The 23,252-nt window shown below is 45.6% G+C and overlaps 1 protein-coding gene across 7 annotated transcripts; it reads right to left on the reverse strand.

The window, feature by feature from the left end:
* On the reverse strand, nucleotides 1–22,342 carry A630001G21Rikl (RIKEN cDNA A630001G21 gene like). 7 transcript variants are annotated; one of them, XM_056984626.2, is made up of 8 exons: nucleotides 22,182–22,337; nucleotides 14,765–14,859; nucleotides 13,809–13,880; nucleotides 12,149–12,188; nucleotides 10,917–11,085; nucleotides 8,549–8,629; nucleotides 1,276–1,362; nucleotides 1–688 (listed from the first exon to the last, which is right to left on the reverse strand). In XM_056984626.2, exons 2-8 carry the CDS (start codon nucleotides 14,839–14,841, stop codon nucleotides 648–650), a joined length of 567 nt encoding a protein of 188 aa, XP_056840606.1. In that variant the 5' UTR covers nucleotides 14,842–14,859; nucleotides 22,182–22,337; the 3' UTR covers nucleotides 1–647. The 7 variants fall into 7 exon arrangements, with proteins under 7 accessions (XP_056840606.1, XP_056840602.1, XP_056840603.1 ...); XM_056984622.2 differs by having other exon boundaries at nucleotides 12,032–12,188; XM_056984623.2 differs by lacking the exon at nucleotides 8,549–8,629 and having other exon boundaries at nucleotides 12,032–12,188; nucleotides 22,182–22,340.
* Nucleotides 22,343–23,252: the final 910 nt, after the last annotated feature.

A 23,252-nucleotide genomic window follows, 5' to 3' on the forward strand; every position in this document is an offset into this window, starting at 1 on the left:
TGAAAACTTTATTTTGCTTTATTAGTTTGTTTTTGGAGACAGAGTTTCTTTGTGTGGCCTTGGCTGTGGAATTCTCTGTAGACCAGGATTTGGTCTTGAACTTACAGAGTTCTTCCTGCCTCTGCCTTCTGAGTGCCAGGACCAAAGGTATGCACCATTAGAAAAAAATAGATTTATTTATTTATTATATATGAGTACACTGTAGCTGTCCTCAGACACACCAGAAGAGGGCATCAGATCTCATCACAGATGGTTGTGAACCACCATGAGGTAGCTGGGGATTGAACTCAGGGCCTCTGGAAGGGCAGTCAGTGCCACTGAGCCATCTCTCCAGCCCAGGATTAGATTTTTGTTTTTATTCTGGCAGGTGGTGCTGCCCACACACTGAGTTTCACAGCCAGATTGGTTCTTCATCATGGAGTCAGCTGCGCTAAGGTCCAGGACCTTGTTACTCTCTCCACATCTTCACAAGGGTCAGAAAACGTAAGGTGCAGAGACTGGACGCCACTATGTCCTCCAAGAGTGGTCAGTCGGGACACATGAGGTGTAAGATCTTGAGGGAAGGCCTGCATTCTGGAGCCCAGGGGACAGAGTCCACACCCTCTCCGTCCATCTGCCTCCTGAGTCCCGGTTCCCAGGGCTTGGTCCTACTTCTCCTCACTGCATTCGGAGCTCTCACTGCTGATCGCTGCATAGCAATATAAAACCCCTTAGGGCTCTCAGTGAATGACTAGAAAGCTCATTCAACTGGAACCCCAGGATGCAGGCACCAGGAAAGACCCAGAAGCTTGGGTACTGTTTAGGTAGCAATGCTCCTGCTGCAATTGGTCCCTCTTGGGTGTTCTACTTCAGTTGTCTCAAAACGTTGCCTGTCGTTTCTCCACCATTCTAACTTTTCCTCCTTCTTCCTGATGCCTCTGGTTATTCCTCTGCCTCTGCAGGCTCCTAACTCCTCCTTCTCTATGACTCTGGGGATTTCCAGTGCTTTCTGCTTCTGTTTCTTTTGTCTCCTCCCCCACTCCTCACTATACACGCACACCCCTGGCTTCCTTGTCTAATATATCTCCTGGTGACTATTCCCTCCCAGATGTCTTAAAGTTTTCCCATTGCCTTCCTGCTTCCCTAGTCAAAGCAATGGCAGGGTCCATGGCTCCCTGCATCCATCTCGGGCTCCCAGAGCCACGGAGCTGGACTCAGAGCACATGCTCAGCCAGTCACCTCCATTCTAACTTACAAGGCTCACTTATCACCACGGGCACCATAAGTTATCCTTACCAATGATTTCATCCACCTGGTTCTGCGGTGTCTCTGGCTCCTGTAGGTTCTCTGTTGCCCAGTTTTCATGTGTGTGTAGGTTTGTTCCTGAAAAAGAAGAGAATGCTACTTGAAGAGTTCTCATCTTCTTCCTTGGCGGGGGGTGCAGGGGGCAGGGGGGACAACTGACAATGTTCTGTTTTCTCCCCTGACTGACTGCAGAAGACAATCATAGTGATAAACCTTTGCTGTCTTACTCAGGTGTAATTGGCTCACACCTGCTATCTTAGCACTTGGAAGGCTGAGACAGGAGGGCTCAGTCATGAGTTCAAAGTCAACATGTGTACATTGCCTCAAGGAAGGAAAGAAAGAGAGTGAGAAGAGAGGCAGGGAGGGAATGAATGGATGAATGAATGATCCTTTCCCACTTAGTTTTCTAGCTCTCCCTACAATATACCTTCCTTTCTTCAGCTGCGAGTCTTTTTTAAAGATATATATAGGTACACTGTAGCTGTCTTCAGACACACCAGAATATGGCATCAGATGCCATTACAGATGGTTGTGAGCCACCATGTGGTTGCTGGGATTCGAACTCAGGACCTCTGAAAGAGCAGTCAGTGCTCTTAACCACTGAGCCAGCTCTCCAGCAGCCCCCCCCCCTTCTAAGAATTATTTTATGTATATGAGTACACTGTCACTGTCTTCAGACACACCAGAAGAGGGCATTGGATCCCATTACAGATGGTTGTGAGTCACCATGTGGTTGCTGGGATTTGAACTCAGAACCTCTGAAAGAGCAGTCAATGCCCTTAACCCCTGAGCCATCTCTCCAGCCCTCAGCCTTCAAGTTCTTTCACTCCCTTGACTCAATCCTTTCTGTTTTCTCTTTCCCCCTCTCCTTTACTACCATTTACTAACTGATAATCATCTCAGCTTACATCTGCATTCTTTAACATAATTAACTTTTAACTCTATTAAGACCTGAAGTTCTCCTGCCAGGCAGCGGTGGTACATGCCCCCAGCTCTTGAGGAGCAGAGGCCATCCTGGTCTACAGAGCAAGTCCCAGGACAGCCAGGGCTACACAGAGAAACCCTGTCTTGAAAAAACAAACAAATAAAAAAAGACCTGAAGTTCTCAATGTAGTGCTTAGGATTGTTCTACCCTCAGGTTCCATATCCAAAGCTTCAACCAGCCATGAATCAAAGACACTTGGAAAGAATGAGTACAATGAAGAAGAATTACATCTGCACTGAGCAAAAACACATTTTTCCTTGTCATTATCTCTTAAACGGTGGAATAATTGCTTAGCTATTGTGAGCAACCTAGAAAATGACTGAAAGTAGACAAGAGGATCCGCATGGGTTACAGTAAGATTTGAGCATCTGCGGGTGTGGGTGTGCATGAAGAGGATTTAATTCCCCTTGGATACTGACAAACTATCTGCATAAATGTAATTCCTACAGTTGCTTTTATTTTCAGAATTTTGTTACCTCTGTAGTGTGAGTGTGAGTGTGTGTGTGTGTGTGTGTGTGTGTGTACATGCGTGCACACGTGCACTAGAGAGAGAAACAGAGAAAGCACCATGGTGCCCCTGTGAAGGTCTGAGGACAATTTTCAGGAGTCAGTTCTCAATTTTCAACGTGTGGGCTCCAGAAAATGAACTCAGGGCATCAGCCTTGATGGCAAGCCCCTTTTCTTGTTGCACCATCTTGCTGGCCTCAAAGTTTTCCACATAAACATACCAGCAATATCACCGCACCAGCATCCATGCCCAGTATTCAGGGTAAAGAATCAGTGCTCGTATGGGAAAGATCTTATGTTATATTCAATCCAGGTCACTTTGCCAGAGCAGGCTAACTGGTAGGGTCAAAGGCTGAGGAAAAAGGGACTCACAAGAACTCCTGGGCTGACTGCTTGAAGACCTGGACATGTGCCACAATAGCAAAGAAGGATCTTTGGCAGAGGAGGAACAGAGGTTGAAGCGGGGAAGGTTTGTGAAGAGGCAGGGCATAGTTTGGTACACTTCACTTGAGATGCCTAAGCTGATGCTCACCACCCCAGGAGGCTATAGGAAAATCTACCTCAGGTCAGCAGGGAGGCTGGCCACCTGTCCTCCTGCCACTGGTTGCCTTGGCAACGACCTAAGTTGCCAAGCTGGGAGGTTGTGATGGCAGCTGCTCAGCTGGCCACTCAAGATGGGCTGAAGTGGGGCATCCAGAGTAGCGGCTGAAGTGGCAGACTCTTGAATGAAGGAGACCTTGTGGTTGCTATGGCAATAAGGGTTGCCACAGCAACCACAGAGGCTGCCAGGATGACAGCTCTGCCAGGTGCAGGGGCCAGCAGTGGTGATGCCTGGCCCTGGATCCTGCTTGCAGGCTAGTGTAACACTTATTTAAGCTCACTGCAGAGTGGAGCTGTCAGTCAAAGACCTGAGAGTGTTAGGAACCCTGCTTCCTCACCCCAGTGGTTTCAGCACCACACATAAAAACATCCTGTATTCAAGAAGCAGAGGTAATCAGGAAACACACACACACACACACACACACACACACACACACACACACACACACACACTTTGGGGCACGGTGGGACTCTCCTATTCTATCTCACTCGCTGCTGAGCCTCCTCCTCCCTTCTTCCTCCTAGAGATCTCCCACTGTGATCTTTCTTCTGTACCAGTCTGAGGATCACACACATTCCCACGCCTCAGTGGTGACTTTAAGCACCCAGTGTACCAGTGTCTGCAGAGCTGAGAGAGTTAAGGTAAGGCTGCACTCGCCTCGGTAGCACACTACGTGATGGTTCGTCTCTCTGTGTTCTATCCTCACCGTCTATGTGGTCTCGCCCAAGGCACTCTTGGGTCCCCTTTGTCCCTTATCTACAGACAGGATGGGAGCAGCAAGCAGGCAACAGTGAGCAAGAGGCTAAAGGGGTCAGACTTAAGGAGACGGTATCTTCTACAGCTGTGCAAAGGAGAAGCTTCTTCATGTTGGATAATGGCTGCTAGCATCACCCAGGCCTCAACTGACTTGCCCTCCTCATATCTTAGCTGCTGCTCGAGGTGTGTGAAAGAAGGAGGGATAGAGGAGGGGAAGACAAATACCTCCTCCCTCCACGTAATGATCTGAAACACAAGTCATATATGATGTGAGATTTGGGCTAGTATTGGAAGAGCAACATAAACTCCATTTGTCTCCATTTGAGGACCAGGCCTGATTACAGAAAAAAGGCCGTAAGGCACCAGCTTCAGGAATAGACCGTAAGTCCTAGAAACTCAGTCATAAGACATGAGCTCTAAGAACAGACCATGAAATCCAGAACAAGATCATAAAAGCCCCTCTCAAAGAACAGCCTGGGGATAACCACAAAGTGGCGAGATATCTTATCTCAGAATGGGCCATCTGTGTTATCTCATCACATGATTAAACGTTCTTGGCCCAGGAATGCAGACCGCTGACAACCTGTGACCCCCTAGCATCCACCAGTGAAATTTCAGATTACCTAATCCTTCTAGAGAGTTCCCCTAGTTCCCTATGAGAAGGCCTGCATACCTTTGTCTGGGGTCGCCATTTTGGAGACTGGTTGATCCCCACATGCTGGTTGTTTCTGCAGAATAAACCCTCTGCCTTTATATTCTAGCTGAATCTGGGGTCTTCCTTCAGTGATTTTCAGACCCTTACAGTATGATGGCCCAGGGGGTAAAGCACCTGCTTCACACTATGCCACACTGGTGTCACACACACACACACACACACACACACACACGTCATCATCATCATCGTCATCATCATCGTCGTCATCATCATCATCATCAACAACTTCCACACACACAATAACAAAAGTAAACAAAGGTGAGAGTCAACCTAACCCTTTGCCTTGTCCCTCACGCAGCTGTAGGAAAGGGGTCTGGTGTAACCTCCTTTTAGAGCTCGAAGGTATTAGGTTTACTGGAAATGTAAGAGACAGAAAAAGAGAGGGTCTCCAGAGCATGGCTGGAAAAATGGCCATCCTGAGCTTGGGTGTTAGAAACTACAAAAACATGGCCACTTGAGGACCCCAGCTGGTATCCAGTCTCATTCATGTCTTCCTCTTTCTGCCCTTTCTCCTCAGCTTCCAGCAGGAGCCCATCTGCACGCGCCACGGCTTCTGTCACAAGGAGGCGTTGGTACATTTTGGCTTCACCAGCTTCCAGGCTCACCCAACTTCTATCTCTCCTGTCCCTCCAGTGGGACTTTGTAGCTCATTCCTCTCGGACTCTGTTTCTCCTTGACTGCTGTGCCCCAGCCTCTATTTCTTTTCTTTTCTTTCTTTTTTTTTTTGTTCTTTTTTTCGGAGCTGGGGACCCAACCCAGGGCCTTGCGCTTCCTAGGCAAGCACTCTACCACTGAGCTAAATCCCCAAACCCCCAGCCTCTATTTCTACTCTTGAACAATAGCCCCAGATTCGGATTTACCAATCACCTTTGCCATCACCCATAGTCTCTTCTCTGGTACTGTTCAGAGCCCAGCATAGCTCTCCATTGAAGAATTCCTTAAGTTGGAACCATGCTCAGAGACTCAGGCTACACTCACTGTTACTGAGCAGAATGTGTCTCCACCCCATCAAGTTCCCCATCATTTGGAACTTGACACAAAGCTGCACTGCAGGTGGATCGACGGCTCAGTGGTTAAAAAGCACTCGATGCTTTTACAGAGGGCCCAGGTTCAGTTCCCAACACCAGCATAATGGCTGTCTGTAACTCCAGCTGCAGGGGCCCTGACCCCTTCTTCTGACCTCTGTGGGTAACAGGTGGGCACACAGTGCACAGAGATACAAGTAAAAACACTCGTACGCATGAAATAAAATAAGAGGGTTTTATTATTTTTTTAATTAATTTATTTTTTTATTAACTTGAGTATTTCTTATTTACATTTCGAGTGTTATTCCCTTTCCCAGTTTCTGGGCCAACACCCCCCTAACCCCTCCCCCTCCCCTGCTTTATGGGTGTTCCCCTCCCCATCCTCCCCCCATTGCCGCCCTCCCCACAACAATCTAGTTCACTGGGGGTTCAGTCTTAGCAGGACCCAGGGCTTCCCCTTACACTGTGATCTTACTAGGATATTCAATGCTACCTATGAGGTCAGAGTCCAGGGTCAGTTCATGTATAGTCTTTAGGTAGTGGCTTAGTCCCTGGAAGCTCTGGTGGCTTGGCATTGTTGTTCATATGGGGTCTCGAGCCCCTTCAAGCTCTTCCAGTTCTTTCTCTGATTCCTTCAACGGGGGTCCTATTCTCAGTTCAGTGGTTTGCTGCTGGCATTCGCCTCTGTGTTTGCTGTATTCTGCCTGTGTCTCTCAGGAGAGATCCACATCCGGCTCCTGTCGGCCTGCACTTCTTTGCTTCATCCATCTTGTCTAATTGGGTGGCTGTATATGTATGGGCCACATGTGGGGCAGGCTCTGAATAGGTGTTCCTTCTGTCTCTGTTTTAATCTTTGCCTCTCTATTCCCTGCCAAGGGTATTCTTGTTCCCCTTTTAAAGAAGGAGTGAAGCATTCACATTTTGATCATCCATCTTGAGTTTCATTTGTTCTAGGCATCTAGGGTAATTCAAGCATTTGGGCTAATAGCCACTTATCAATGAGTGCATACCATGTGTGTTTTTCTGTGATTGGGTTACCTCACTCAGGATGATATTTTCCAGTTCCAACCATTTGCCTATGAATTTCATAAAGGCATTGTTTTTGATAGCTGAGTAATATTCCACTGTGTAGATGTACCACATTTTCTGTATCCATTCCTCTGTTGAAGGACATCTGGGTTCTTTCCAGCTTCTGGCTATTATAAATAAGGCTGCTATGAACATAGTGGAACACGTGTCTTTTTTATATGTTGGGGCATCTTGTAGGTATATGCCCAAGAGAGGTATAGCTGGATCCTCAGGTAGTTCAATGTCCAATTTTCTGAGGAACCTCCAGACTGATTTCCAGAATGGTTTTACCAGTCTGCAATCCCACCAACAATGGAGGAGTGTTCCTCTTTCTCCACATCCTCGCCAGCATCTGCTGTCACCTGAGTTTTTGATCTTAGCCATTCTCACTGGTGTGAGGTGAAATCTCAGGGTTGTTTTGATTTGCATTTCCCTTATGACTAAAGATGTTGAACATTTCTTTAGGTGTTTCTCAGCCATTCGGCATTCCTCAGCTGTGAATTCTTTGTTTAGCTCTGAACCCCATTTTTAATAGGGTTATTTGTCTCCCTGCGGTCTAACTTCTTGAGTTCTTTGTATATTTTGGATATAAGCCCTCTATCTGTTGTAGGATTGGTAAAGATCTTTTCCCAGTCTGTTGGCTGCCGTTTTGTCCTAGCCACAGTGTCCTTTGCCTTACAGAAGCTTTGCAGTTTTATGAGATCCCATTTGTCGATTCTTGATCTTAGAGCATAAGCCATTGGTGTTTTGTTCAGGAAATTTTTTCCAGTGCCCATGTGTTCGAGATGCTGCCCTAGTTTTTCTTCTTTTAGTTTGAGTGTATCTGGTTTGATGTGGAGGTCCTTGATCCACTTGGACTTAAGCTTTGTACAGGGTGATAAGCATGGATCGATTTGCATTCTTCTACATGTTGACCTCCAGTTGAACCAGCACCATTTACTGAAAATGCTATCTTTTTTCCATTAGATGGTTTTGGCTCCTTTGTCAAAAATCAAGTGCCCGTAGTGGGTTCATTTCTGGGCCTTCAATTCTGTTCCATTGACCTATCTGTCTGTCTCTGTACCAATACCATGCAGTTTTTATCACTATTGCTCTGTAATACTGCTTGAGTTCAGGGATAGTGATTCCCACTGAAGTCCTTTTACTGTTGAGGATAGCTTTAGCTATCCTGGGTTTTTTGTTATTTCAGATGAATTTGCAAATTGTTCTGTCTAACTCTTTGAAGAATTGGATTGGTATTTTGATGGGGATTGCATTGAATCTGTAGATCGCTTTTGGTAAAATGGCCATTTTTACTATATTAATCCTGCCAATCCATGAGCATGGGAGATCTTTCCATCTTCTGAGGTCTTCTTCAATTTCTTTCTTCAGAGTCTTGAAGTTCTTATTGTACAGATCTTTTACTTGCTTGGTTAGAAATAAAATAAGAGGTTTGTAAAGCAGCACCTACCTTCCTCTCCTACCCCTTCGGAGTTCTCTGCACAGCACTGCCCATCCCCCACCCTCACTCCCCAACCCCCATCCCTCTACCTCCCACCACAGGAGCTCTGGTGTCCGAGTTTCCCTTTCCTCTTGGTTAACCAAAAATTTCCCCCAGTTTTAAGTACCTTGCTCATAGCTTGGCTGCATGGTGGCAAGTTTTTGTTCTTCCTGTTTTCTTCTCTGGGGAGAGTATCTGTCCTGTAGCTCTGAGCAGAGGGAGAGAAGCATTAGTCCTTGCAGGCTAGTGACTAGAGCATCATCTCAGGGCCTGGACAGTGGGGTTGGGGTCCAGTGGGGATGGACAATCACACGGATGGAGCATCCGTGAATTTTTGTAGTGTAGTAGGAAGTTCAAGCCCTTGGGTCACTCAGTATATCAGTGGCTTTTATGGCTGGATATAGTTTGTCCCTTCCTACAGGGCAGTCAAGAAGAGAAAGCAGAACAAAGTCACCTGGGGTGGGGGCAACCTATAAACTGATGGTTCTCAACCTGTGGGTTATGACCCCTTTGGAGTTGAATGACCCTCTCATGGGGGCCCCCAAAAGAAAGCACGGATATTTATATCACTGATGGTCTTATTCATAACAGTAGCAAAATTACAGTTATAAAGTAGCAATGAAATACTTTTATGGTTGGGGGAGGGGTCACCACAACGTGAAGAACTGTATTAAAGGGTTATAGCATTAGGAAGGTTGAGAATCACTGCTACAGACAATAAACTTCTTGAGATTTTGGGGGGTTTAGGCTTTTGGCTTGTTTTTATTAAAGTCCATATATGACAGTATGTGCTCTGTGTGGCCATGAGTGTAGATGTCTGTGGAGGCCAGAAGAGGGCGTTGACCCTGAAGCTGAAATTACGGGTGTTTGTGAACAACCCTGGGTAGGTGCTAGGAATCACGCTCAGGTTCTCTGCAAGAACAGCAGATGCTCTTAGCTGCTAAGTCACCTCTCTAGTCCCTCTTGGGTTCTAAGGATGAGAACACAGTGGAGACATCATAAAAACTATTAATTGGGGGTTGGGGACTTAGCTCGATAGTAGAGAGCTTGCCTAGTAAGTGTAAGGTCCTGGGTTCGGTCCTCGGATCCAGGGGGAAAAAGGTAATTAGTTGCTCAATTAAGTATAATGAAATCTTGGGGCTGAAAGAGATGGCTCAGTGGTTAAGAGCACTGACTGCTCTTCCAGAGGTCCTGAGTTCAAATCCCAGCAACCACATGGTGGCTCACAACCATCTGTAATGGGATCTGATGCCCCTCTTCTGGTGTGGCTGAAGACAGTGACAGTACACACACACACACACACACACACACACACACACACACACACACACACACATATATATATATATATATATATATATATATATATATATATATATATCCCTTATAAGTATAATGAAATCTGAAATCTTATTTCGGTTCAAGGGAAGGGATATCCAGTGGGCTGTACAGACCTCAGGGAAGAAACAGGGGCTACCTCTGGAGTAGGGTGAATAAGGTCATGGACTCATGTTAAGTTGTTGTTGTTGTTGCTGTTGCTGCTGCTGCTGCTGTTGTTGTTGTTGTTGTTAAAGGTCAAAAGCGTCAAAGATAGGACCAGCAAAGAGGCCAGCCTGAGCTTTCTTGGGAGAAGAAGGATGAGCAGAGAACACAGAGAAGAGCCGGACACAGACATCCCCGGGGCAGTCCAGGCACAAGCAGTAAAAAGGGGGCTTCAAGAGCTAAATCAGGAGTGAAGACAGCTAGCCTGAAAAAAACGCCCAAGATTTCATGAGAAGAACCTGAGAGGCCGCCCCGAGGTGAAACACAGCCATTAGCCATTACGTCCACAATGCCCTGTTCAGGCAATGGCATGCAGTGAGTACTTTAGCTCTACAGATTAAATGAAAGAAAACAGAGCTGTATTTAAGTAGGACATTTATTTCAATCCCTCACCCTAAGTCTCAGGTGACATTAAAGAGGGGGCAGAAAGAATTTAAGAGCTGGAGGATCGGGGTGACGGCTATGAAAAGCTGTCTTCCGGATAACATATGACTGCTGAGTTCACAAACACAGAGCAGCTGTGATTGCCTTATTTACAAGATCTGCGTAAGAGAGAGCCAATCAACTTGTCAGCACTGGTGAGGGACTCACGAGGCTCCACCCTTAGCTGGCAGTGAATGGTTGCTAGGAAAGGGGAGGGGGTATTCGAGGGGCGTGGCTGCTGGTAGGCTGTACACACTTCAGTGGATGCTCCACACCTGTGCACATATGGGCAGCACTAAATGTTCAGTAGGTGATAAAAGGGAGAAGGAGAAAGATGGAGACAAAAATGATGGTGAAGAACATTTTAGTGTAAGGAGACATGGTGGGAGGATGGAGAGGTGTGGATTTGATGTAGTCAGGGTCAGTTTAGAACTAGATACATTGTATACATCTATGAGATCGTCAAAGATAAACAAAAAAAATTTTAAGATAGAATTCCACTGCAAAAGGGAGATGAGAGAAAGAATTACCAGTTTCCAAGCTTTTATAAATCTCTCTTAAAGCAGGATATTCCTTCAGGTTCACTCTGTTAAACAGAACCCATAGAAATGATGGGTCAGGTAACTTCTCCAGGTGACTGAGAACATTGTACACCACTTTCTCTACAGGAATCGAGTTCCCACAGGCTTCGTAAGAATCCTTTAAAAAAAAAAAAAAAAAAAAGTTCAACAGAGAGACTGTGAAAGCATAGTTTCATCAGACACAGGTAGACGTTATAATGAAATACTGTCCCGGGGACCTGTGGATTCTAGTGTCTCTGGGAAATCCCAGGCTGGTAGTTTTGCAGCCAGAGCAGAGACTGATCCAGGAGAAAGACTTATTTCTCTGTTCTCAAAACTTGAGCTCCCAACTAAACTTATATATGACTATTTCCTGGCCTGCATTTCATCTTTTTTTTTTTTTTTTTTTTTTGGTTCTTTTTTTTCGGAGCTGGGGACCGAACCCAGGGCCTTGGTCTTCCTAGGCAAGCACTCTGCCACTGAGCCAAATCCCCAACCCCGCATTTCATCTTTTTAATAAACAAATTGTACCTTTGCTATTGGAAAATTGAGGAAAAACTGAAGTTTCTTTCTCAGAAGGCTGGGGGGGTTCTGTCCAGAATTAGAAATCAAACTACGTTTCTTCACCAATTCCTGTCTCTGTTTCCCTATAAACCATTAATTAACAAACCTTGGACCCCAGCAACAGTATTATTCTCACTCTTTCATTATTTTAACTTTGCTTTATTATAAGTCACTAATCAGTTTCCATCAGTGGGACTGAACAATTTCTTCTTTCTTTCATTTTTTTCTTTTGTGTGCACATTGGGTGTGTGTGTGGGGGGGGTGATAGGAGGGTGTTAGACACAGCAGATGCCACTCAGTCACTTCACATCCCAGCTGTGTTGCAATTCAGCCACAGTGCCTTCAGTTAGGAGCAGAAGTGGCTTGTTACCTTCTGTGATAGAAGAGTTAAGGACAATAAAAAGGTGTTCCCATGAAGGTATACCATGCTTCTTAGCCAACTAGAGAACCCTAGCATCCATGATGGCAAATACCAGTTAAGGGGCTTGGTTGTGATGGGAGGATGAACACATGTCACTTACAGCATAGATTTTGTCTGTGATGAAGGAGCGGTCCCTTAGGCTTTCTAGGAAAGGAAACAGCTTGGTGATTGCATGGGCTATTTCTACTTTATTTTCCTTGAAGTAATTTAAAAATACCTCATTAAAATGTTCCTTTTTCTGGATCACTCCAAACATGCTAAGGTGGAGAGGAGAGAATACAGTGAGAAAATAAACATGAGAATTTCTTGGCACACTTCCCAGCCTCTCCCACAAAGGAAATCCAGACCCAAATGACTTCACACATATGGTTTTAAAAAATAAATTACTGGGGTTGGGGATTTGGCTCAGTGGTAGAGCGCTTGCCTAGGAAGCACAAGGCCCTGGGTTCGGTCCCCAGCTCTGAAAAAAAGAACAAAAAAAAAATAATAAATAAATAAATAAATTACTAAACTCAAATAAACTCTGCTAGTGAAAGAGGAGAAGAGGAGGAGGAGGAGGAAGCAGAGGAGGAATTGTTATCAGAGGAGAAAGGAAGGAAGGAAGGAAGGAAGGAAGGAAGGAAGGAAGGAAGGAAGGAGACTTTCCAACTTGCTCTAGAAGGACAGAAAAATCTTGACACTCAAATTTAAAAAGATGTAAAAACAAAAATAATAAAATAAAATAAAAAGTAACATGTCAGTATCTTTTGCAGATGCTGACTGGAAACACAAAACAAAACAATGAATCCAATCTAGAAACATTCCCAAGGCATAACACATGACTAAAGAGGGCCTTTTCCAGGAATGCAGGACATATTTAACACTTAACATTTAAGGACTAGGGGGCTGGAGATGGCTCAGAGGTTACAAGCACCGTCTGCTCTTCCAGAGGACCCAGGTTCAACTCCCAGCACTCACACGGCATCTCACAAATGTCTCCAACTCCAGCTTCAAAGGGTTTGATAGCCTCACATAGACATACATACAGGCAAAACACCAATGCATATAAAATAAAAATCACTTAACAAGAAAGTCAAGGACTACATTATCACAATGACAGAGATAATAGCATAAAAAAATTAACTTCAGAAGGTCTAGAAAAGATAGTTGAGGGTAGTTGAGGGTTGGGGAGTTAGCTCAGTGGCAACGATTAAATATTTTCCCACTCAAGCTGAGCACGAGACACGGGGTACCACTATCACCATTTCCATTCAACGTGGATTGGAAAGCCAAGCCAATACAATAGGTAAGAAAAAGGAAAATTTAAATAATCCTTAAAAGAAATAACTAGCTAGCCGTGGTGCGCATGCCTTTAATTCCAGCACTTGTGAGGCAAAGGGAGGCAGATCTCTGAGTCCAAGGCCAGGCTGGTCTACGGGTCAAGTGCCAGGACAGTCGGGGCTACATGGAGAAAGCCATCTCAAGCACAGAAGATGAAGAAGAAGACATATAGGAGGAGGAAGAGGATGAAAGAAAAACAAATAACTTTAACTACCATTGCTTTCAGGGGACTGTATACTTAGAAAAGCTAAAATAATTTATAAGCAAACTAATAAACTATAAAATAATTTATAAGCAGACTTTATTAGTAATTTCAGCAAAGCATATGATTTCAATGCCAATATGCTAAAAAAAATCCATTGCATATTTAAATATCAACAAACAAGTTGAAATAAAAATAGAAGAGCCATTTTCAGAGGTATCAAAAGCCATCACCAATAAAGATAAATCTATCAAAAAGAGTGTGAAAATACTAAATGAAAATCACAAGCCAGACACAATGGGCTTCGAGGTCTCCTATGCTCAAGGTACGACCAGTGTGATACACATTCTGCTACCTGCAGATCAAGATGTAGGACTCCAGGCTCTTTCGCAGCATCATTTCTCTCCGCATGCTGCCATACTTCCCACTGCGATGACAACAGACCAAGTAAGCCTCTGCAAGGGTAAGCCAGCCCCAATCAAATTTGTTCTTTATAAGAGTTGCCATGGTCATGGTGTCTCTTCACGGCAATAAAACCCTAAGACAAAGTAGATCCTAGTTTCTAACGTTTATATTTCTAACAGATACATTTATGTGGGAGTGACTGTGTGCTAAGGAAAGAATGGAAACCAGAAGAAACTGGGGTGGGGGGTTTACAGTATGCTGGGTGTCTCTGTGTGTAATAGAGCAATGTGAGTTAAAACCAGAAGGAGATCCTGGGGGTGAGAAGTGTAAGTGGGGCAGGGAGATGGGGAGAGGAGAGGGTAGAGGGAAGGTCAACTAAAACTGTGTATGGAAGAACACTAAGGAAACCAATGCTTGTTAAACTAATAAAAAATTAAATTATTTGGACAGAGCACCCTGTGCAGGTAGATAAAGGCACTCCTGGAAGCTATAGGTTAGTAAGTTAAAAAAAAAAAAATCTCAGGACCAGTGATTTATAGATCAGAGAGGCCTCTGCAACCTTCAAAACAACTCGGGTAATCGCCAATCCTATCCCTCGTCCATGATAAAATGGATGGAAAACACCTAAAGCCTGGTCACAGGTCATAGAGAACTCAAGTTGGTCCAGAAGTTTCCTCCCTGTTGGCTATCCTTTACAGTTCAGGAAGCTTTGCCAGTTGCTGGGGGAGAATTGTCTTCAGTAATCAGCAGTGGACCCCGTGTGCAACAACACTGACCAGCGGGGCAAGCTGAGACCACTGGTTGGATAGTAGAAAGTCAGCTGACTGCCTCCATAGGATACCCACAAGATAGGGGCCTTCAACACCCTGTTCAGGGAAGCGGGAGAACTCATGATGGCCCACCCACCTTGAGGATTGATACTTTGTTAGAATTTGAACTGAGGAGACCTTTTCTTCCCTAGTACAGCCACAGATGAGGCACATCTGCTCCGGTTCACAACCCTAAAGAAACAGATTGGGTCACAAAAAGACATTAAAAGAGAAGGGAGGGGTTGGGGATTTAGCTCAGTGGTAGAGCGCTTGCCTAGCAAACGCAAGGCCCTGGGTTCGGTCCCCAGCTCCGAAAAAAAAAAAAAAAAAAAAAAAGAGAAGGGAGCTGGCTGGGAAGAGGAAAGGCACTAGTGAGAGATGAAATGTTATGAGATGTGTGAAACCCACTATTATGTATGATTTAACTATATTAATAAAAACATTTAAAAGGAAGAGGTAAAATGTTTACCAAACAAACAGGAAGACCAGAAACCAAACCCCACACGTGGAGATGACCCAGAGGTCAAGAGGACCTGCAGAGGACCAGCATTCAGTTCCTAGCACCCACACAATGGCTCGCAACCATCCATAACTCTAGTTCTAAGGGATCTGACACTCTCTTCTGGACTCCAAGGGGACTCCAAGTATATGCATAGTATATGTACACAGACACAGCAAAATGCTCACTCACATAAAATAAAAATAAATCTAAAAAATTTCCGTGCATTTTTAAATGGTGACCAAATTTTCAATGGATTTGAAAATTACAATACTAATAAAAGAACTGATTAGCACTAGCATTAAAAGAAAAACCACAGCCAGGCATGGTGGCACACGCCTTTAATCCCAGCATTTGGGAGGCGGAGGCAGGTGGATCTCTGTGAGTTTGAGGTCAGCCTGGTATACAAAGCTAGATCTAGGCCAGCCAGATCGGTTACACAGAGATACCCTATCTTAGAGGAAAAAAGAAAAAGAAAAAAGAAAGTAACACAGAGAGACAGAAAGAGGGAGGGGGAGGGAGAGGGGAGGGGAGGAGAGGTGTATCGTAATCCTAATACTAGAGTGGCAGAAACAGAGGAACCTCTGGAACTTGCTGGCCCAACAGTCTAGCCAAATCAGTAAGTTCCAGATGCAATAAGACCCAGTCAAAAAAATAAGGTAGAGGGGTTGGGGATTTGGCTCAGTGGTAGAGCACTTGCCTAGCAAGCGCAAGGCCCTGGGTTCAATCCCCAGCTCCGAAAAAAAGAATAGAAAAAAAAAATAAGGTAGAGAGTGAATGAGAAAGACACCTGACATTGACATTTTAATGTGCACACATGAATGAGCTGTGCACGTGTACACATGCACAGAGAGAGAGAGAGAAGAGAGAGAGAGAGAGAGAGAGAGAGAGAGAGAGAGAGAGAGAGAGAGGAGAGTGGAAAGAAAGCTAGGTATTTTGGCTTTCATGACTAATCCCAGCAAATTGTTTGCTCAGTCAGGAACTCCCCCAACATCCAGGTATGGTGAATGGGGAGACACCATCCACAGTACCAACCAGGGCCTGTCTGACCCAGCGAGCCAGCAGGTGCAACAGGGGAGACCTACAAGACCACATGTCTCTTTGTCCCTCAGTAAATCTGAGCAGACTAAGTCAGGCTCATCAGATATGGAGAAATGTGGGAGGCTCCACGGAAGAACTGCAAGATCTGGCAACATGATGTCAGATGGCAGAGATAATGTCTGTGGATCGCAGAGAGCTAGCATCCCCTATCCATGCTTGGTGCCCAACCTGGAAGAAGCAATTGATATAAATGGATGGTTCCCTGCTGCATTAGACCTTGCTTATGTTTGACTTTAGCATCTTCTTACTTGTGACTCTCTGGCCTCACCTGAGACTTGTTGAGAACAGATGACAGCAGACTTTGAGGGTGCTGGGATATCTCTGTAACCCCACTATTTGGTATGGTGGTGGTGGCTCAGGATGCTGCCTTATCCTGCTCACCCTCTGTGAAAGCTTTTGTTAAACACATGACATAACAGAAACCTCTGAATGCTCTGCAGATTGGGAAAGCCACTAGGGAAGACCTCTGGATGCATCTAAGGGAACCAGGCTGGGAGGTCTGTCTGCACAGGGTGCAAGGGCCAGGCACAGCTGTAAAATTCTTACAGTATTATGGTCTGGTAAGATGCGTATGGTAGGTGATAATGTTATTGACAGAATCCTGCTACAACCAGTGCTTGTAAATGTAAAGAAGCTACAGGCATTTGGGGGACTCTGGGATATTAGCAGATTCCCATGCCTCATCTTGCTCAGGCTGCCCATCCTCTGTATAACTTGATAAAGAAGAGTATCGTATAGGGTAGGGACATAAAGGCTCAAGAGGCTTTTGAGCGAGCTAAGATCCTTGTAGGACAGGATAAACCACTGTGTGTCCCACACCACCGCAGTGTCCCTTCCTGTTGGAAGTCACCAGGAGTTCAGAAGGTTATAGCTGGGACCTATGGCAAAAGCAAACTGGTTTCAATAGCATTTGGTCTCAGCTAATGAAAAGAGCAGAAGTCATTACACGGCACTAGAACAGCAAGTGTGAGAGCTATATAAAATATTACAGCTGGAGGAATCAGTAGGGAAGCCTACCTCCGGGTGGAAAACCCACCAATCCCTGGGCTGGACTTGAACCCTCACCACTCCCCACCCTGGAAATCTCTACCCTGGAAAACACTTATTCCAAGAAACCCTACCTAAGCCTGTCTCTGGCCAATTCCCCTGCTGCTTCTCACTTGAGCAGAGGCAGCTCAAGTCTGCTGCACAGAGGACTTTGTGGTATTCCCTGGCTCTCAACTACCAGGATACCTTCCCCCTCAGAGCTGTATTACTTACACTGGGGGAAGACTGAAGGGCTCGGTGTCCGTATGGGCTCAGGACCCCCAAGACAACTTCTCGGCACAAGATGTATTTGCCCCAGAGGGACAAAGGACAGAGAATATGAGACAAATATAGAAGACAGAGGATGAGGGGGGAGGGGATAAGGGAGCAGGAAAGGCCGGCCTCTGGACAGACAGGAGACACATGTGGCCCCGAGGAAAATGGCAGTTTATAATGGTAAAAGGGGAACCCCGTCTTAAGATGAGGTATTTAATTTTTACTGATATGTTAATTAGGTGAGCCAAAGGGAGCTTTGGCAATACTTTGATAGCCGGACCTTGGTAGTCAGCCTCAGGAGGAGGAAGTGGATAAATATAAGAATATACCCTGGTGGGTAGTTTCAGGAATGTGATCTAATGGTTTTTAGGGAGAGGGGATGGGGGAGAAGGGCAAGGCCTGCCAGAGCCATGTCTGTCATGCCCGGGCTGGCCAGAGTCCCTTCAAAGCCTTTCCCTCAGAGCTGTAACAGAAACCATAATGTGTTCCATCCCCCCCCCCCCAAAGACTAAAGCTAGCTTATCCAATAAAGGTCTAGATCAAAGGCCAAACTCCTTTTGGTGTAGCACAGACTCTAACCCTACGAAGGTGGCATCCATACTTAAAATAGGGAAATCTGGTGTCTACAGGCACCAGTAACAATGTCCTACAGGCTGTCCTAGGGCCAGTGTCCTCTAACGCCATTGAACATTCTCCAGGGATTGAACCAACAGTTAAAGAGTTTAAATCCAAAAAGTTCCACACACAGGTGGATGAGGAGTGAAAATTCTCAAGCCCAGGATAGGCTACCTCCCTGTGAATCGTTGGCCAGAGAAGCCCCTGGGGGTCCTCACATGATATAGGCTATTGCTACTGCAGCTTGCTGTGTACCAGGACTAAACAATGGGACCCTACTGTTGAAGACACTATATGCCAGTGCTGTGACTATAGGATGAGAAATTCAGCTGTGACCTAATTGAAAACTCACATCCTGCAGGCTGGCTTCCGTAGTATCACAAGGGGCCACCTCCGTAGTATCACAAGGGGCCACACAGGCTGCTGGAGGAGAACTATCACCAACACTTCTGCTTGGCTACTGTCCCTACATTTTGAAATACCGGCTTTCTAACAGGATGTGCCTGATTGTGCAATCGTGGCTCAGCAGTCATGGATAAAACCTTCCAAGTAGATTTAAGGTCCACTCCACAAAAGGGAGTTCACATCTGGTACTGTGAGCCACTGCAAAAACATGCGGCTGAGGAGGTCATAGGCCTCAATGGCAAAGCAATGTCTATATGGATTTTCTAGATGGGTGTGATGTGCCTGCTCAACTGCCTTCTAAATATGTGTGTTGGCACCCATAGGTCACTGTCACTGTCAACTACAACTCATAACTACTAGCGAAGCTCCAGATAATAAGTGTTACTGTGGCATGGTGTCCCAGCCATAGGTGGACATCTATAAGTCACCCCCTCCAATGCTCAGGGATCATTACAAGATATGAGGGGGGAGGAATGAGGAGAAGAGAATGGGGCAGAATACTGTGTGACAGTTTCCTCAGAGATTGAAACATTCCATCCTGCAGGAATGAAACATTCCATCCCTTCCTTAAGCAGGAAGGCAAACAATTCAACAGCTTCAGGAAGTCCCTGAAATTGACCGGATCCATTAGGCCCTCACTACCGGAGTCAGAAGTCAGAGCTCGGAGTCCTTCTCAGATGAAGTGAAGGCGAGCTGCTAAGAAGGCTATCCCAGCAGAAAAGCAACAAAGAATTGATTCTGAGATCAGAATAGCTTCCATGAAGAAACAGAAACCAGCTGAGCTGCCTGGTGGAGGTTTAGACCAACCGAGACACCAGGAAAGGACATTGCCCAACCTATTTGAGCTGCCTGCAGGCAGTACAGTATGTTCCAGATTCCCAGCTTTGTGAGCTGTTGGCTTTGCTGGGGTGGTATTTGGTGATGCAGCTTGAGTCATTTCTGTTCCTGGAAGTAACCCCTCACCCATGTTCCTGTAAGTAACCCCAATAAAGCTCACTTGGTTCACCAAGTTGGACATTGGTGGTATCTGTACTTTGGTCTGTCATGGTTTCTGTGATGATGAGCATTGTGTTCAGAGAATAAATTTGCTGTGCAAGGCTTGTAAAAAACAAAATTATTTTGAACTTATATAAGCCATGAAGAAGTTGTTCCTACCTTGAATGCTGTACCCTGCCAGCAAGCTTGAGATAGACCATTTCCTGAAGCAGTTGAGCTATTCTTAAAACCTGCCGATTGTTACAAAAATATTTCATCCCCTCAGCTATTCTTTTTTTTTTTTAGACTTATTCATTTATTATATATAAGTACACTGTAGCTGTCTTCAGATACACCAGAAGAGGGCATCGGATCTCTTTTTAGATGGTTGTGAGCCACCATGTGGTTGCTGGGACTTGAACTCAGGACCTCTGGAAGAGTAGTCGGGTGCTCTTAACCACTGAGCCATCTCTCCAGCCCCCCCCCCCTCAGCTATTCTTACAAGGTAATGGGTCACAAAATCAAATAGGTTAACTCTTAAATCCCACTTTTTGTATGAAACCCTTGCTTGGATGACTGAGGTACCTGCTGGACATCTATTACAAAACCAAGCCTTGCCTGCTCGCAAATAGGATATGAGTTAATTTGGCTCCCCTAAATTACAACTTTATGGGTTTTGCCTTTATAATCCTTGAACTAACCAAGGCCTTATCTGGGGGACTCTTTTTGGTTTGGTCCTGGCCAGATTGTTTGTTTGTTTGTTTTAATAAAAAGCTTCTACTTTATTAAAACCAAAACTTGAGACTAGTGACTATCTGAACGGCCCCAGACCCACACTGGTTCGAGGTCTGGAGAGAGTAGATGTGTAATTGTCCTTCCCCATCCCTGCGCCAAGAATTGCAATTAGAAGCTGTGGAGAGGTTGCATTTGAGGGATGAGCCCCCTGGTAGATCATCTGATCCCAAATGGTCATCGCTACAAGGAACTCAGCAGGCAGTGCACATGTGTATACATACATACATACATACATACATACATACATACATACATACATACATACATATATTGTGTAAGTATAGCAATAATAATGAAAGAGGAAGAGGCCACCACTTGCAAGGGAGTGAAGGGAAACGGGAGGATGAAGATGACATAAATACAGTACCTATGTATAAAATTCAAAAGCACTAAACATTTCAGTTAAGTCTTAACATCCCTGCTGAAAACCCACTATGTCTGCTCATGCTATCTCCTGGCTATCCCTCTTCAATCCATTTGCCAGCCCCCATGCCAGAGCACCCCGCTGCCTTGATAACTGAAGGTTTGAAGAATGTTTCAGAGATGGAAAGTACATCGGTCTGTATTCTTCTCTAAGACTGTTCTGGCCCTGCAGGGACCCCCCCCCCCATATGACTCTGAGGTTTATACCTCATTTTAGTGGGGGCGAGAAGACCCAAACTATTAGAATTTGGTGGGAAAGGCTGTTGAACATTCTATAGGAGGAGGTGTGCTGAATCTGTAATCCTTTTGGATAGTGTTAACAGAGGGGACAAAGGTAAAACGGGACCCAGACAGAGCAAAGTCTAGGCAAATCCCCCAAGCTTTCTGTTCTGCCGGGTTATAGCTTCTACAAAGAAGCAGTGCCTAAAAAATAATGCTGAGTATTGGCAAAGGAAGATTTCAGCCTCCTTGCCCTCCTTCCTCGATTTGACCACTACTGGGTGTAAAGAGGGGATGGGCTGGGCAGTCAGGGTCTGAGTACACTTTTGAAACTTAACAGTTTAACAGAAAACTAAACCAGGAATTCAACTTGGGTAAAGAGGAAGTGCTAGGCCTTCATTCTAGCCCTTAGCTCTTCCCCTAAAAGGAGAAGAAATTGCTAGGGTCCTTTCCTGAACTCTAGTGGGTCCACTCTGGACTATACCACTGGTGCGGTTAAAAATAAACAAATACATATAGACAGCTTCAGGGGCTAGCAAGTGTCCCCTCCACTGCCTGCCACCACCCGCCTCCCAACCCCCACAACCACAACCCCACCTCAACCCACCCCATGAGGAGCAGGGCAGGGCACTAAGGGGAAATCAGTCTGGGGCCAGACTCCACCCCTCCGGTACCCTTCCCTCCCAGGAGGAGATGACCTCAAGATGGGTGTTCCACAGAGGCTGGTAAAAATGGCTCCTGTCCGACCCTCTTACAGGAAGGAGTACAGGACGCAGCGGCCCAAGCGTACCACTTTGGAACCCTTTGAGATGAGTAATGAGAGTTCCCTCACTCACATCAGTGCTTCCTTGAGAGTTTCATCAGAGAAAAATGATCATCTCATGCCAGGAGAGGAAGCTAGAAGTCAACTCTCTCAGAAAAACTCTGTCTCAAGCCACCATCCCTTCTGTCTGGTTGTTTTTCCGCCTAAACCACTTCACAGGCTGCCTTTGGCCCCTCTCCCTTCCAAAAGGATGCCTTAAGCACCTCTCTTGTTCCTTAGTAAGTTTGCTTTCTGTGATGCATTAACCGATCTGGTGTCTGACTATTTCATATACTCGCTTAAGAAGTCCTCTGGGAGCCAAGGCCTCTCTCCATCCTCGCCCTCATCCCATCTCCCAGCTCCTCCCCAGTTAGCCACCTTCGGTCTGGGAGAATCCGCAGGGAACGCTTCAGCCTTTCTCCCGGCGTCAATTCTGGTCAATAACAAGTCCAGAGAACATAAAGCAGAGCGAAAGCTAGGCCCTCGAGCTGGGGTGGGTTTTAGTAGGTGATTGAGGGAAATTCTAGTGAAATTTGCATCCCCCACCCCCCACCCCCGCCGCCGCGGCTTTCCCTTTCCCTCTCTCTGGTCTCTGCAAAGTCTATCCTGCCCTCTGGTGGTAGCACTTTGTTACTGCATAGTCACCTTTAGAAATAGAGGTTTGAGTGGCCTTCAGCCTGAAATGTTTGGCCCATAATCATTTTTAGCTTTCCAATTTTTGGAGATTTGATGATATTTGCTTTACGCATAATGACATATTTTGAAGACGGGACCTGTAGCAGTAACTTTTCTGCTGCTGTGATAAAAAGACCACGGGCAAGGCATCTTAAAGGAGAGTTATTTGGGCTTTTACGGTTCCAGGGCGGTAAGAGTCCTCCGTCGTGGCAGGAAATCTTATCAATCAGTGGCAGTCATGGTACAGGAACCACGGAGCTCAATCTCTAACTGCAGGAATAGAGAGAGGGGGCTGGAAATGATGTGCGGCCTTGAAACCTCAAAGCTTACTTCCTCAAAGTACTGCCACGTCTAATCTGTCCCCCAAACGGCACCTTAGTCTGGAGACCTCACGCTCAACCACCTAAGCTCATGGGAGAGGGACATTTTCATTCAAATCACCGCACCCAGAAATGGCAGACTTCGTGGAGATATCATCAAAATATTCCCCTAGTAAGTGATCACACACAATGGGCCATCTGCCTGTTTAGAGAGTACTTAAATTACAATGGAGCAAGTTGTCAGAGGTTCAGGAGTCACCCCACAGGCCACAGAAACACCTATCTCAGTTAAACAGGGGTGGTTTATTGAACGCACACCCCAAGACTAATCGACCAGGACGACAGTTCCAAGATACGCCCTGTACATGTCTCGGGACAAGCTCATAACGACTAAGACTACAAAAACCACAATGAGCTGATAGGCAGGAGCTGGAGGTGCTGCCCGGTAACCGGC

The sequence above is a fragment of the Rattus norvegicus genome, chromosome 9 (genome assembly GCF_036323735.1).
Source record: "Rattus norvegicus strain BN/NHsdMcwi chromosome 9, GRCr8, whole genome shotgun sequence".
NCBI lineage: Eukaryota > Metazoa > Chordata > Mammalia > Rodentia > Muridae > Rattus > Rattus norvegicus.

Coding starts and splice junctions, on each gene's coding strand:
- A630001G21Rikl (XM_056984622.2), bottom strand. CDS start 14,841: ATGTGCCTCATCTGTGGCTGTACTAGGGAAGAAAAGGTCTCCTCAGTT. Junction 12,189..13,808: donor TCCTACATCTTGATCTGCAG/GTAGCAGAATGT, acceptor TCTCCACCTTAG/CATGTTTGGAGTGATCCAGA. Junction 8,630..10,916: donor TTATAAAAGCTTGGAAACTG/GTAATTCTTTCT, acceptor CCCTCTGCTCAG/AGCTACAGGACAGATACTCT.